The sequence below is a fragment of the Xenopus laevis genome, chromosome 5S (assembly GCF_017654675.1).
Source record: "Xenopus laevis strain J_2021 chromosome 5S, Xenopus_laevis_v10.1, whole genome shotgun sequence".
NCBI lineage: Eukaryota > Metazoa > Chordata > Amphibia > Anura > Pipidae > Xenopus > Xenopus laevis.
The window spans coordinates 10179609-10196004 of NC_054380.1; the positions used below are offsets into that span (position 1 = coordinate 10179609).

General features: G+C 40.3%; 1 protein-coding gene across 4 annotated transcripts in view; it reads left to right on the plus strand.

Moving 5' to 3' along the window:
- Positions 1-16396, plus strand: part of clip4.S (CAP-Gly domain containing linker protein family member 4 S homeolog) — a 41784-nt gene that overhangs the window by 5015 nt on the left and 20373 nt on the right. For all 4 annotated transcript variants that reach the window (XM_041564215.1, XM_018264913.2, XM_018264911.2 and 1 more), the window contains exons 3-7: positions 751-890; positions 3133-3226; positions 7229-7390; positions 8816-8934; positions 11768-12004. In XM_041564215.1, coding sequence (XP_041420149.1) covers positions 751-890; positions 3133-3226; positions 7229-7390; positions 8816-8934; positions 11768-12004 — 752 coding nt within the window. The remainder of the gene's footprint in view (positions 1-750; positions 891-3132; positions 3227-7228; positions 7391-8815; positions 8935-11767; positions 12005-16396) is intronic.

The following is a 16396-nucleotide window of genomic DNA, read 5'->3' on the forward strand; positions in this document are numbered from 1 at the left end:
TTGTGTTTAGGGATGCACCGAATCCACTATTTGGGATTCGGCCAAATCCCTGAATCCTTGGTGAAAGATTTGGCCGAATACCGAACCGAATCTGAATCCTAATTTGCATATGCAAATTAGGGTCAGGAAAGGAAAAAGTGGAAAAAAATCTTCTTCTGTGACGAAAAGTCACGTGATTTCCCTACCCACCCCTAATTTACATATGCAAATTAGGATTCGGATTTGGTTCGGCCAGGCAGAACGATTCGGCCGAATCTGAATCCTGCTGAAAAAGGCCAAATCCTGGCCGAATCCCGAACCGAATCCTGGATTCGGTGCATCCCTAGTTGTGTTAGCATAAAAAGAAGACAAATAATTCCCAGTTTGCCTGTAAAAATAATTTTATGATATGTTGGCATATCTGACTGTTTCCTTCTATGATCTGCTGCTGGACCATAAAGGATTTATAAAGGAATAAGCAAATAAAAGGGGCCACATTTTAACCTTGCTGCTACATATTGGCCATGTTAAAGGAACAGTAACACCCAAAAATTTAAGTTTTTTAAAGTAATGAAAATATAATGTACTGTTGCCCAGTACTGGTAAAACTGGTGTGTTTTCTTCAGATACACTACTATTGTTTATATAAATAAGCTGCTGTGTAGCAATGGGGGCAGCCACTTCAAAGTTGTTTCCATGATCCCTGTGTAGTCATTATTTTGAAGTGACCACTGGTTTGATGTGATACTTCAATATAATTTTTGTTGATAGAATTCTCCTTCTTCGATCCAAATGATGCTTCCTGCCAGGACATTTTGTTTGACCCGAACACTTCCATTTCGGAGCTGTTTGCTATCCTGCGCCAGTGGGTTCCCCAGGTCCAGCAGAGCATCGATGTCATTGGTAATGAGGTAAGTTACTAGGGTACCAACTACGGAATTCTTCCAGCAGGAGATTCCTCTCTGTGTGCATGTTTCCCTTTGTTCAACAGCCAAGAAGCTGTTTGGGGAGTGATTACAGTTGCTCTTACAAAATATGAATAAAAACAAATAAACAGATACAAAGGCTCCCAGTGCAGGATAACCGGCCAATATGTTTATAATTACTCAGCAAGCCCAGTTGTTTTATAATTACTTATATTAGATATGTTTAATGGAAGTTTATGAAAATAGTGAATGTAAAAACAGCATGATAAATGAGTTGGAACTCGAGCCTCATTTTCCAGCAACTCACCATTCAGTCCAGAAGATGAATTGTAATAAAATGCTATGACTTCAGGACTGTATGGACACAGGGCAAGAAATAGCCTATCAGCTGGCCTCTGCCCACTCTTGTGTCTGCACTTACAGGCACTGCTTTGGCCTGGGTGCTAACAGAGTGGATATCTTGTGAAAATACATTCCGTGCTGAAAAACTTTCCGTGTTTACATCCAGGCTGACACAGTGGGGGTTATTTATAAACAGTGGGCAAATTTACACCTGGGCAGTAATCCATGGCAAGCAATCAGGTGATTTCTTCCAGTGTTCAATCTACATCTGGCTGAAAAAAAACTGCTGGGGACAACTATGAAGGCCATGATCATTACTGTTATAGGGCTGCTGTACATCTGGACTGATTCAGTATATAACAGCATTGGAATTGGACATTCAGCCTTCTGACCCCCCCGGTAGAGTGATATTCTGATACAATTTGCAATTGGTTTTCATTTTTTATTATTTGTGGTTTTTTGAGTTATTTAGCTTTTTATTCTGCAGTTTGCAGTTTCAGCAATCATTGATTTGAATAAGGGCTCCAACACACGGGCGTTTTTTTCTGCGCTCCCCTGTGTTGCACTTTCTTCCGTTCAGCCGCGCAGGAGTAGATGCAATCAATTATTGTGAAGAGAGCTGTACTCACACGGATGCATGTAAGTGCCAAACACAGATGGGATGCAGCATGTTGCATTTCACCTGCGTTCGTCGCATACATGCGTCTGTGTGAGTACAGCCCCCTTCACAATAATTGAGTGCGTCTTCTCCTGCATTCCCCTGCGGCTGAACGGAAGAAAGCACAATGCAAGGAAAAGTGCAGGAAAAACCGCCCGTGTGTAAGAACCCTAAGAGACTAAGAGGAATATAAATAGGAGAGGTCCTGAACAGAAAGATTAGTAATAAAAAGTAGCAATAACAATACATTTGGCCCCCGTTTTAAAGCTGGAAAAAGTCAGAAGAGGAAAACAAATAATTAAAAAAACTATAACAAATAAATAATGAAAGCCAGTTGAAAAGTTGCTCAGAATTGGCCCTTCTATAACATACTAAAAGTTTACTTTAAGGCAGGCATGTCCAAACTCCGGCCCGTTTTCAATTTTAGATTGACCACAGCCTTAAACAGGGATTCGCCCATTCAAGGGCAGACCCGGATAAAAATTGGCAAACAGCTGGCCAGCCAGAGCCAGGAGTCGGTCGATGAGCAGTGCCGTCTATTGCACGTTAATTGCATGTTAGCATGTGAGCATCATGACGTCACTGGATTCACTGGCGCTAGTTCTCACTGGAGGCTGCGATTCAACTTGTGCCTTCTAATTTTTCTTGCGAATGCACATCAGCATGGTCACTGACTCATCCCCCCAGGTAAAATGTTTATATAATATGCTTCAACATATCAATAAGAAAATATAATCAAATTAATTGGAGGGCTCCCTACTGAATTCACCGTCAGACTGGGTCTCACCAGGTATCATTCTAAAGCAGGCGTGTCCAAACTCCGGCCCTCGGGCGAATGCACATCAGCATGTTCACCGACTCATCCCCCCAGGTAAAATGTTTATATAATATGCTTCAACATATCAATAAGAAAATATAATCAAATTAATTTGAGGGCTCCCTACTGAATTCACCGTCAGACTGGGTCTCACTGAGTATCATTCTAAGGCAGGCATGTCCAAACTCTGGCCCTCGGGCCAATTGCGGCCCATTTTCAATTTTAGACTGGCCCACAGCCTTAAACAAGGATTCTCCTATTCAAGGGCAGACCCGGATAAAAATTGGCGAACAACTTGCCAGCCCGAGCCAGGAGATATAAATATTGGAGCCATGCGTGAATGCCATGGATAGTAAAGTTTGGACTAAATGCCTGTGGCTTGCCTCAAGAGTAATCATTTTTTGTTGTAGATTCTGAAGAGAGGATGTGGAGTCAATGACCGAGATGGGCTCACCGACATGACCCTTCTGCATTACACCTGCAAGTCTGGGGCCCAAGGAATAGGTAAGACCAGGGCTGTATTTTTTTTACATAGACAGTAACTAGAGTAGCAGTTTTACAGGGTGACCATCTGGTGCCTTTAAAAAAAAAAAGGGGTGGGGGAGTACCTCTGTCCTAGGCCATCAACAAACGTTCTAAGACTTGAAAGTGTTCTGATAATTTTGGGCAGTGGACAATTTTTGCACTGTGCCTAGGGCAGCACCAAATGTCATTTGCTCCTAAAATGGCAGATCTGGTTATTGTAACCACAGCTATGCAATGTCCTCTGAAAAATGGGGAAATGATTTGTAGCTTTGGCCAAGCACTTGCTTTATTTTATTTGCAATATACATTGAATCATCAATTACATTTGATACAAAATCTCTTTCCATATAGTATGCGGTTTGGGCCCTCACTAAGACAGTAGAGCTTTTTAAGAAAAGACAGACTTACAAGACATGATATTTAAATGTGCTATTTCAGAGAATATTTTCCCTTCCTACTTGCCTATCACATTCTTTGTTTCCAAGCTAAGTGATTACTGTGACACTACTTGGTTTATGTGCACATAACTGCGACCAGATACGTTTTGTCTTGGTTCTGAGCCAAACAAACAAGCAAGAAAAGGGCACTTATCTCTCTCCATTTGCCATGGATTTTACAAGCCATTACTACTGGATGAAATAGGGGCTGTTCTTGGCAAACACAGACTGAGGCCAGTACTGCTTATTGCTTTTCTGCACCATAAAGCTCTGGGCACGCTCCCAGATTGGACATCCTGGTGTTATCAGAATAAGTTCTGTGCAGGAGATTCAGTTGCCAAGATCAGAACGTGAGATGATTTAATGATGTCTACTCTGCAGGACACGGCCCGGCTGCACTCAGAATATCAGAGTAACAAAGGAACATTTGGAGGGCTTTTCATGAGTCATACGTTTACAAGCTCTTGGTCTTTTATAAACAAACATAAACATGTGTTCTTACATACAGTGCCTTGCAAAAGTATTTACCCCCTTGGCATTTTCATGTTTTGTTGCCTCACAACCTGGAATTAAAATGGATTGTTTGAGAGTTTGCACAGAACATGACTACAACTTTGAAGATGTTTTTTGTTTTTTTTTATTGTGAAGCAAACAACAAATAGGACAAAATAATAGAAATCTTTAGCGTGCATACATGTTCACCCCCCCTAAAGTCGGTACTTTGTAGAGCGGCAATTACAGCTGCAAGTCGCTTTGGATAAGTCTCTATGAACTTGCCACATCTTGCCACTGGGATTTTTGCTCATTCCTCAAGGCAAAACTGCTCCACCTCCTTCATGTTGGATGGTTTTCGCTTATGAACATCAATCTTCAAGTCTGACCACAGATTCTCAATTGGATTGAGGTCTGGACTTTGACTAGGCCATTCCAACACGTTTAAATGTTTCCTTTTAAACCACTCGAGTGTTTCTTTAACAGTATGCTTCGGCTCATTGTCCTGCTGGAAGGTCAACCACTGTCCCAGTCTCAAATCACAGGCAGACTGACACAGGTTTTGCTCAAGAATATCCCTGTATTTAGCACCATCACCTTTCCCTTGACTCTGACCAGTTTCCCAGTCCCTGCTGCTGAAAAACATCCCCACAGCATGATGCTGCCACCACCATGTTTCACTGTGGCGATGGTGTTCTTGGGGCGATGGGATGTGTTGGGTTTGCGGCAGACATAGCATTTTTCTTGATGGCCAAAAAGTTAAATTTTAGTCTCATCTGACCAGAGCACCTTCCTCCATACATTTGGGGAGCCGCCCACATGCCTTTTGGCAAACTCAAAACGTGTTTTCTTATTTTTAACTGTAAGTAATGGCTTTTTTCTGGCTACTCTTCCATAAAGCCCAGCTCTATGGAGTGTATGGCTTATTGTGGTCCTATGGACAGATACTCCAGTCTCTGCTGTGGAACTCTGCAACTCCTTCAGGGTTACCATTGGTCTCTGTGCTGCCTCTCTGATTAATGCCCTCCTTGCCCGGTCTGTAAGTTTTGGTGGGCGGCCCTCTCTTGGCAGGTTTGTTGTGGTACCATTGTTGTGCTACCATGTCAGAAAAGGTGTGTTTTATACTGACAGATCGTGTGACACATAGATTGCACACAGGGGGACTTTATTTTACTAATGATGTCACTTTTGAAGGTAATTGGTTGCGCCAGGATTTTTTTAGGGGCTTCATGGCAAAAGGGGGGTGAATACATATGCACATGCCAATTTTCAGTTTTTTCTTTTTTTTTAATTCATTTTTATATATATTTTTCTCATTTTACTTTGCCAACTTAGACTATTTTGTGCAGATCCATCACATAAAATAAGATGAAGGAACATTTAAATTACAGGTTGGAATGTAACAAAATAGGTAAAAAGCCAAGGGGGGTGAATACATTTGCAAGGCACTGTATTTAGTACTAGTAGAATTAGTGCACTCCATCAGAATGTTAATTGTTGGGTGCACAGTGTGCTCTGTAGCTGCAACATATTTCCATATAATATAATGCTTACAGCAGACAAGAGTCATTCAGTATATAGCTCTCATCTCTGTACAAGCCAGCAGCTCTTTTTAAGCTATAATAAGGTGATAACTTGAAAGAAAGTGTTGACTGCATAAAGGTATTCAGTGAATGAAGTCTTTAATGCGGTGGGCACTGCACACGTCTGGATATTTAAATACAGTTTTTCAGGGGGCCAGCAAAAATGTATGTAAAATCCAGGAAAATGTAAAATAAGGGAAATGTATTATTCATAACATATAGGTCTGACCACAAAACAACAATGTAAAATGAGGGGAAAAAAATCAGGGAATGTAAAATGGGGGTTCTACTGTATACACACACACATACACATATACTGTATATAAAGCTAAAGCATGTCTATGCAAGGGTTTAATGATTTTTTGCTGTACAGTGTAAAGGTAGCCATTCAAAAGCCAATAAAAGTTCCCCTCTAATACAGAAGCTTATTAGCCTGTACTGAGCCCTCCCGGGGGATAATATTTATAGAGCAGGTGTCCAAATCTTGTCAGGCCAGGCCCACATCAGCACGCTAACATATTATTATATGATACTTGGCCTAGGGACCAAATAATTGAATCATGCTAACTGGGCCTAGGTCAGTCAACGTGAGGTTTATTATACCTACTTTAATTTTATCCAAAACATCTTGTGTATGATGAGCTAGGGGTTCTTGTGTCCCCATCTAGAGTTGTAGTTCAGGTTCAGAATTTTAAACTACTACTTTACGATCATATTCTATGGCTGACAAAAAGACATTGAGGTGAGCAATATGACAGCTCATCTGAAACATAAATACCAATATGTAGAGGAATTTTTTGTGCATGCCCTATACTAAACTCTTGCATATTAATGTTGAGAAAGCAAGGGAAGGGATTCATTCCTATTTCTTAATATTGTATATTTGACCTTTAAACTTCTACTTCTGTCATCGCACACTGGACTTTAGGGAATGACCATCCCTTTAGCCAAGTAATAATTTCTGCCAGTTTGTTTTTTATTTATAGGATGTGTATTAATCTGGGACACTGCTAATTATAAATGAAGGAGAACAGAGCGGAGAAGCTGTCTGTTCGTCTCATTATTATCACCAAACTGCCTTTTTCCATGTGAGGAGCAATGACAAGCTTTTGCTGATTAATTCTGACCCAACAGTTTTCCAAACTGGATGTTTTTCTAGGGTGGGTGGGGGTGCTGAGCTTATATACCATCCCACTGGAATTATATCAAATAAAAATAAACTTACTTAACCACTAAACCACTTACTGTTATTTGTGCACAATTCTGATTCTGTTAAGTGTAAGTGCTTGGGATCAGCAAATAAATCATTGTACATCAGTGTATCTTTCTGTTCGGTATATGGCAGAATATAAAGTAATAGTGCATATTGATAAAGGGTTAATTAATTAAATTCCTTGCTCTTGCACAGATTGAAAGTTGCAATAGAGTTTGCTTATTCCAGCTCCAACTTGACCACATTTCTGCATTAGGAGATGCCGAGACAGCAGCAAAATTTGCTTCCCGTCTGATAAATCTGGGGGCAGACATCAACTTGCGGAGCCGTTGGACCAATATGAACGCTCTTCACTACGCGGCTTACTTTGATGTTCCTGAGCTCCTTGAGATTATCCTGAAAAATTCTAAGCCAAAAGGTAAATTGGGAAATAAGGGAACCACTGACTAAAGGCTGACATAGACTGCCTGATAAATACAGTCCGGCTGAAGAGATGATACTGTAAAATGGGACTATACATGGCATGGCCACCTATCTGTTGGGACAACATCCAAAAGATTGTAGCTGCAGCTCCTCTTCCTCTGCTGATGATGCACCATACCATACATTGGCAGTTGAAATTGTTTAGCATTTTAACAAACCAATGGATATTAATTTATGGCACATGGGAGTTTGCTGTGGTTTAATAGAGCAAACCGGTGACTTCTTTGGTGGTTGCTAGAAAGCACAAGGTGACATGGGGCCCATAGAGGTGGTGTAACAATTAGGGATGCACCGGATCCAGGATTTGGCCTTTTTAAGCAGGATTTGGCCGAATCCTTCTGCCAGGCCGAACCAAATCCGAATCCTAATTTGCATATGCAAATTAGGGACAGGGAGGGAAATCGTGTGTTTTTTTGTCACAAAACAAGAAAGTATAAATGTTTTCCCCTTTCCACCCATAATTTGCATATGCAAATTAGGGTTCGGATTCCGTTTGGTATTTGGCCGAATCTTTCAAGAAGGATACAGGGGGTTCGGCCGAATCCAAAATAGTGGATTTGGTGCATCCCTAGTAACGATAACGCCATCCTTGGTGCATACGAGGGAAAATTGTTACAAACCCCAAAATAGTTATGTCTTGATTTAATTTACCAAATAACTCTTTTTAGAGTTAAGACTTTTACAGGGGAATGTAATAAAAGTCGCAAAGAGCAAAACAATTCGCACCAATAAGACTCGCGATGTAATATTGTTCCTTAAACTGTTATTGCATTGCGAATTTTAATTGCGCATTGCGAATTTTAATTGCGCATTGCGAATTTTAATTGCGCATTGCGAATTTTAATTGCGCATTGCGAATTTTAATTGCGCATTGCGAATTTTAATTGCGCATTGCGAATTTTAATTGCGCACTCATAAGAAGTGCTTGAAGGTGTCGTAATCTTTTGGAGCAAACATAACGACTTTTTCAGTAAGAAGTTTTATTACATTGACTGCGCATTGGCGCAAACTATAAAATTCGCAAACGGTCTTTCACTGTCGGAAGTGGTCGCTAAACAGTTTCCGGGCTCGCAAAAGCTATATTAAATTCGCACAAAGCAAAATTTGTTCGCGCAAAGGCATAACTTTTCGCATTGCGAATAGTTTTTCCGTTAGCGATTTTTATTACATTCCCCCGTTAGTTCTGAAATATTACATTATGACTTGAGGTTGAAAAACTTTTTCCCTCCACCAGGGATTCATAGGCAGAAACAAATTGTCTTTTTCCAGCTGGAAGTACAATTGTGACATTTCCTTTCCGTGTGCATTTTACAGTTCACTGCTTTCCAGCCCCACTGTGTTCATCTTTTTTTTTTTTTAGATGTTGATGCCACCTGCAGTGACTTTGATTTCGGCACAGCTCTGCACATTGCAGCCTCCAACCTGTGCCTGGCAGCTGTGAAAAGCCTGCTTGAACATGGAGCTAATCCTGCCTTTCGGGTAAGGACCAGCAGTGTGTGACTGATACATGCTCCCGTGAGATATCTTTCCATTTTGAGGGAAATTAATGCATGCTCCATTCAGCAATTTAGATGTTTATTCCAAAAGGTGTTACACATGAGAGCAGTGGCACAATAGCAAAATCATTTTAGTGCCCACAAGACATACAACACATGACAGGGGACCTTTTTACCCATAAAGAGGATCACCGTACCAGAGCCCCCCCCCCCTTTAGACTAGAAGAAAATAACTTTCATTTGAAGCAACGTAGGGGGTTCTTCACAGTCAGGACAGTGAGGTTGTGGAATGCACTGCCGGGTGATGTTGTGATGCTGATTCAGTTAATGCCTTTCAGAATGGCTTGGATGATTTTTTGGACAGACATAATATCAAAGGCTATTGTGATACTAAGCTCTATAGTTAGTATAGATATGGGTATATAGAATTTAATTAAAAGTAGGGAGGGGTGTGTGTATGGATGCTGGGTTTTCATTTGGAGGGGTTGAACTTGATGGACTTTGTCTTTTTTCAACCCAATTTAACTATGTAACTAACTACTATGACATAACTGATTCTATCATAGTGGCACAGATTCCGTCTGATACCCATTGTAAGTAGCAGTCCTGTTCTGCTTTATGGCTGAGATTCTAGCTATCTGTATAACAGAGCATTCTGTCCCAGTTGCTGCACAGATCCTATCTGATCCCCATTGTAAGCAGCAGTCCTGCCCTGCTTTATGGCAGCTGAGATTCTAGCTCTCTGTATAACAGAGCATTCTGTCCCAGTGGCTGCACAGATCCTATCTAATCCCCATTGTAAGCAGCAGTCCTGTCCTGCTTTATGGCTGAGATTCTAGCTATCTGTATAACAGAGCATTCTGTCCCAGTGGCTGCACAGATCCTATCTAATCCCCATTGTAAGCAGCAGTCCTGCCGTGCTTTATGGCTGAGATTCTAGCTATCTGTATAACAGAGCATTCTGTCCCAGTGGCTGCACAGATCCTATCTGATCCCCATTGTAAGCAGCAGTCCTGTCCTGCTTTATGGCAGCTGAGATTCTAGCTATCTGTATAACAGAGCATTCTGTCCCAGTGGCTGCACAGATCCTGTCTGATCCCCATTGTAAGCAACAGTCCTGTCCTGCTTTATGGCTGAGATTCTAGCTATCTGTATAACAGAGCATTCTGTCCCAGTGGCTGCACAGATCCTATCTAATCCCCATTGTAAGCAGCAGTCCTGCCGTGCTTTATGGCTGAGATTCTAGCTATCTGTATAACAGAGCATTCTGTCCCAGTGGCTGCACAGATCCTATCTGATCCCCATTGTAAGCAGCAGTCCTGTCCTGCTTTATGGCAGCTGAGATTCTAGCTATCTGTATAACAGAGCATTCTGTCCCAGTGGCTGCACAGATCCTATCTGATCCCCATTGTAAGCAGCAGTCCTGTCCTGCTTTATGGCAGCTGAGATTCTAGCTATCTGTATAACAGAGCATTCTGTCCCAGTGGCTGCACAGATCCTGTCTGATCCCCATTGTAAGCAGCAGTCATGCCCTGCTTTATGGCTGATATTCTAGCTATAGTCATGACAGGGCAGTGAGTATAATATACAGTCAGAGTTGCATGCTTTGTTTCGAGGCCCAAGGCAGTTTCCCCGGACTTGCTGCTCCAGAAAATCCCTAAAATATCTTAAGTATTTTGAGGAAGTATGCTCTTTTCATTATTTATTGATGGTAATAAGAACCTTCCCTTTAATGAGCCAATAGGATAATAGGTTATTAAAAAAATAAATAAATATATATATTTCGGGGTTTACCTTGACGTGGTATGGTGGCTTATCAATTTTATGATCATAACTTTGTAACAAAATAACCCCTGTTTTGGGTACATATGCAATAGCATTTATTATACTTATATATATATATATATATATATATATATATATATATACTTTAAAGCCTTTAGAGTGCTCCCACAACCCCCCTGTTTTGATATTTTATATATATATATATATATATATATATATATATATATATATATATATACACATATATATATATATATATATATATACACATATACATTTACTAAAGTAATACTGTTGAATGGAATGTGCTCAAAAGCATGCACATGGGGCAGTGACAGACAGACCTTAGTGCCAAAATGTGCAAAAGTGGCAAAGCAGTTTCTAATCTGAACTATACATGTGAGTAATGACTTCTAGAAATAGTTAAGAGCTGCAAGCTTTACTACGCTGTGCCACAACACACTATAGATATTGCAAGCTGGAGGTGTACAGAATTCACTGATCAGGAAACCCACTCAGGATACACACTGAGTGGGTTTCTGTGGCTGGGTCTCTGCTGTCTTGGCTGTATGCCATTTACAAAAGGAAAAAAATATTAATGAATTCATAACAAGGTTGCAGATAGACCTCATATTTCCTATTAACTATATTTTAATTCTGCCTTTTCCCAACCTGCCAATGCTGCATTGTTAAGAAACAATTGCTTAGTATACTTGACAAAACAATAGCAACAGAATACAAGTACTTTAGTTCATGAAGAGAGTTCCCCTTTAAACAGCAACAATCGCTTGTGCATAACTTTTATTACACCTGTACTTTATAACTTATCAACTGTTTCTGAACTACAATAATAGTATAGTTAAGCAGCAGCTCAACATTAGCATAAGAAGCTGCTTAGAGGGGTTTATTATGATGAACAGTTGTTTTTATATCAACCCAAAGAACCATGCAGCATGTATTGTTTCTGTTGTTGTTACCATGCTGCTCTGTGCTGATGTGGGCATGACTTCCTTCTGTGCTTTTATCTGTAGGACGACAGAGGACAAGTCCCCACAGATGTCGTTCCTGACCCAGTTGACATGCCATTGGAAACGGCGGATGCAGCTGCAGTAGCCAAGGAAATCAAAAAGATTCTGCTGAATGCCATTCCCCTGTCCTGTTATCTCTACAGGGTCACCCCTGCCAGCCACGAAATTGTCCCCTGCAGCGCTTCCCTCTTGACTGCTGGTCTGAAGATTGGGGACAGGGTTCTCATAGCTGGCCAGAAGGTATGTTGATAGTGGCTTTGGCTATGCATGATAGCAGTTGGGCTGAGGATTCTGTAACTCAAGCAGTGGATGGAGCTAAAACACTCTGCCATCTTACAAAGGGAAATGTAGGGAGTCTATAACTCAGGTAGTGGGTGTGACTATAACATTGATGGCAGCTAACAGTGGCAAGGACAGAGAGTCAATTATTGAAAGGGAACTATCACAAAAAAGAAAATTTAATATAAGCTTCCTCATAATGAAGAAACTTTCTAAATACAGTCAATTAAAAATTCTGCATTGTTTCTGAAATAATCAAGTTTATATTCACTCTTCCTCTCTCCGTATCTGTTTCTCTTCATTCTGTCTTCATGCACGAGTTGGGTCAGATGAATGATCCAATATATCTTATAGGGGGGTTCCTTTCCTAGCAGATGAATTAGAGCTCACTCAAATAACTGATTCCAGTGCAAACAAAATCTAACAAAATAACTGCCTTTTGCACAAATTCTGCATGTAGAGAGACATGATATCTGGTGATTTTAATAGCGTGAGCTCTATACATCTTCTAGGCAAAAGGGGCCCCCCTATAAGATATATTAGATCATTCATCTGACAACCGAAAATTCTTTAATGCAGGCACTCCAGTAAGGCAAACTTCCACCAGGCAAAGTCTTCAAAGTGAAAAAGTAGTTTATTGTGTCCATAGCCTTACGCGTTTCGTGTTATCAAACACTTAATCATAGGCCTTAATCGTAAGCCTGTGATTAATCATAGGCCCTAATCATAAGCCTATGAATAAGTGTTTGTTAACACGAAAACGCGTAAGGCTGTGGACAAAATAAACTACTTTTTTACTTTGAAGACTTTGCCTGGTGGAAGTTTGCCTTACTGGAGGCACTTCCCATATGTGGTGAGTTATTATTTACTTACTTAGAGACCCTTACCCTATATATTCCATACATTCATCCCCAAGACAGCCAAGTCCTTAATGAAGACAGAATGAAGAGAAACAGATGCTGAGAGAGGAATAGTGAAAATAAAAGTATTAACTTAATTATTTCAGAAACAGTAAAGAATTTTTAATTGGTTGTAGTTTCTTATTTCAGTATGATGACGTTTAAAGAAAATATTCATTTTCGCAATCGTTCCCCTTTAAGCAGTGGCTGGCGTAGAACACCACCTTACAGGATGAGGCGTACGATTACTGAACCTTTACAGTGTAGCCCATTGTTAGTGTTGGCTCTATTGTGTGAGATCATTATAGGACGTGGGCCAATAGTATTGTTTTAACTGAACTCTGTAGAAATGGGAAACACAAAATGAGGTAGTGGAGTAAATCTCAAATTAAAGGGAAGATAGCTTTTTTCCACAACCAAAATAAGCTGGGACATCTGCAAATTCTCCTCCTTTACTTTATCCAGAGGAGGTTCCATATATAGAGCTAATGTAAGTAGATTAAATATTTAACTCAGAGGTGATATCCTAAAGAGCATACTACTGAAATCAGCCAGCTCAACATGAGTCTGTGTAGGAAAGGAGTGAGAAAAATACCTGGATTTTGTTTAGTTTTTATGACCACTGTGGGGAGCTGTTGCCTAGGCACTCAATACCATGCTTGTAGATTTCCCATTAGTTTGTACACTTAATACAGAGCTCAGTTATTTTTCAAATGATCATTTCCTTAGCACAAATATTTTACAACTTATGTTTATTATAAACGGGTCTATTCCATTGTGCTACCATTCTCAGTATCCTAAGATACTCGCAAGCCATACCGAGAGTTGCAGTTCAGTGTCAACAGAAGTAGGATTCAGTTCTACATGAGTGTGCATCATTGTATTATGTGATTACAATTGCTTTTAAGATTTAACAGGCTTGTGAGAGGCAAGGGGGTCTTTTGTTTAAATTTTAATGGCATTGCTATTGACTAGATGGCACTCAGTCTAACCAATCATAAAGGGTCTACAAGTTAAAAGACAACCAGGCTCCATATCCCTGGTATCTTTATTTGTTGGCAAGTGAATGGAACAGGTGATTGGATCATTGCATTTATTGTCACCAAAATCATAAATGTACGATGTCTGTCAAGGGCATAAATGCCGACCTCTCTATAAATCTGACACTTGCTTGTTATAGAATTGGTAAAACAACTGGACATTAAGGAGATTTTGCTTCAAGGATAAGTAAATGTTTAAAATAAGTGAATGTAAAATGCTATTCTAAGCACTTTTGTCTTCTACATTCATTATTTATTTTCTTTTTATTCCAAGAAATTATGGGATACATGTGCTGTTAATATGAATACATTTTGTTCCAACAGCGCCACCTGCTGGTCATTTTCTGACCAGTCTGACCACCAAGTAGTCAAGGAAGTTGTCAGGAGAAAGAAAGTGGCTGCTCTGATGTTCTTCTGCTTAGGAAAGATTTGAGAAAGGTTTCTAATTGTTTTCCTAAGCAGAGCAGCCACTTTCTTTCTCCTGACAACTTCCTTGACTACTTGGTGGTCACACTGGTCAGAAAATGACCAGCAGGTGGCGCTGTTGTAACTAAATTCATTCATATTAACAGCACATGTATCCCATGTATAATAAGAGCAATCCTATTCCGGCTTCTTCTTTCTTCTCGCGGCTTCGCATGCGCATTAGAGTCAAAAGCCGAACTTCAATTAAAAGGCCGGCTATTTCATTCTACTGCGCATGCGTCTGCCCAGGGAAATTTGAGCCGGAAGAGGATTACTCCGTGGTGCTCGCTGGAATAACCCCGGGCCGGTGCAGTTTTCTGCTGATAGGTGTACTGGTCCGGGGTTTCAGTTAAGTAAATACATTCACTTGGGGGTGCCTAACATTTGGAACCCCCAAGTGTGAAACAATTTTCCTTCTCCTTTAACTACCTTCCGACTGTTCAGAGAGGCGAAGACAAATCCACCTTTGGGTCTGACTGGAAACAATGTATGAGAAGTCAATTTTCCTCTAGGTCTCTTCTACATTGTTTCCAGGTCAGAACCATGAGTGAAGAGCATATAAACGAAATTGGACAATGTAATCCTTAAGTTCCCAGATGTTCCTCCCAGCTTCGTTTTCATTCAGGCTCAACAGGTTAATGGAGTAGCCATCTGCACTGCAATATCATGTAGAATGAAGAAAACCGGAGAGCCTTCCAACGTGAATTAATGTCGTTTTTTATTGAAGCACTACATGTTTTGGATCTCAAGGATCCTTCCACTGGGAAACTTGCACCAGAGGACGGATCCTTGAGATTCGAAACAAGTAGTGCTTAAATAAAACTACATTAATTCACGTTGGAATGCTCTCCGGTTTTCTTCATTCTACATAAACGAAATTGGAGTAGAAAGAAGATGCACTCAGACGGTTAAATGCGGTGTACCCGAAGTACCGTCAATCATTTATTTATGCAAAGTACAAAAAAAAAAATCAAAGTTTCAGGGGCCTCAAGCCCCCTTCGTCTGTGATATAGGGCGTGAGACCCCTGAAACCTTTAATTTTTGGTTTTCTGCACAAATAAATGGTTGGTTCAGGTACACCGCATATTCTTCTCCAATTGTGCTTAAAGGGATACTGTCATGGGAAAAAAATTTTTTTCAAAATGAATCAGTTAATAGTGCTGCTCCAGAAGAATTCTGCACTGAAATCCATTTCTCAAAAGAGCAAACAGATTTTTTTATATTCAATTTTAAAATCTGACATTGGGCTAGACATTTTGTCAATTTCCCAGCTGCCCCTGGTCATGTGACTTGTGCCTGCACTTTAGGAGAGAAATGCTTTTTGGCAGGCTGCTGTTTTTCCTTCTCAATGTAACTGAATGTGTCTCAGTGGGACATGGGTTTTTACTATTGAGTGTTGTTCTTAGATCTACCAGGCAGCTGTTATCTTGTGTTAGGGAGCTGTTATCTGGTTACCTTCCCATTGTTCTTTTGTTTGGCTGCTGGGGGGGAAAGGGAGGGGGAGTGATATCACTCCAACTTGCAGTACAGCAGTAAAGAGTGATTGAAGTTTATCAGAGCACAAGTCACATGACTTGGGGCAGCTGGGAAATTGACAATATGTCTAGCCCCATGTCAGATTTCAAAATTGAATATAAAAAAATCTGTTTGCTCTTTTGAGAAATGGATTTCAGTGCAGAATTCTGCTGGAGCAGCCCTATTAACTGAATTAAAAAATTTTTTTCCCATGACAGTATCCCTTTAAGTTTCATGTCGAGTCACATAATCTCTCAAAACGTTTCAACAAATCGTGAATGTATTGAACCCTAACTTAACTGACAGAGCATATAAACAGAGCCAGACAGCTACTGCTTTCAAGGGCAGTGACATTTGCGAATGACTATAAAACCAGATTAAATGTATAATGAATTTATATTAGGAAGTGTCTTGGAATTACTTGGAATTTGCTT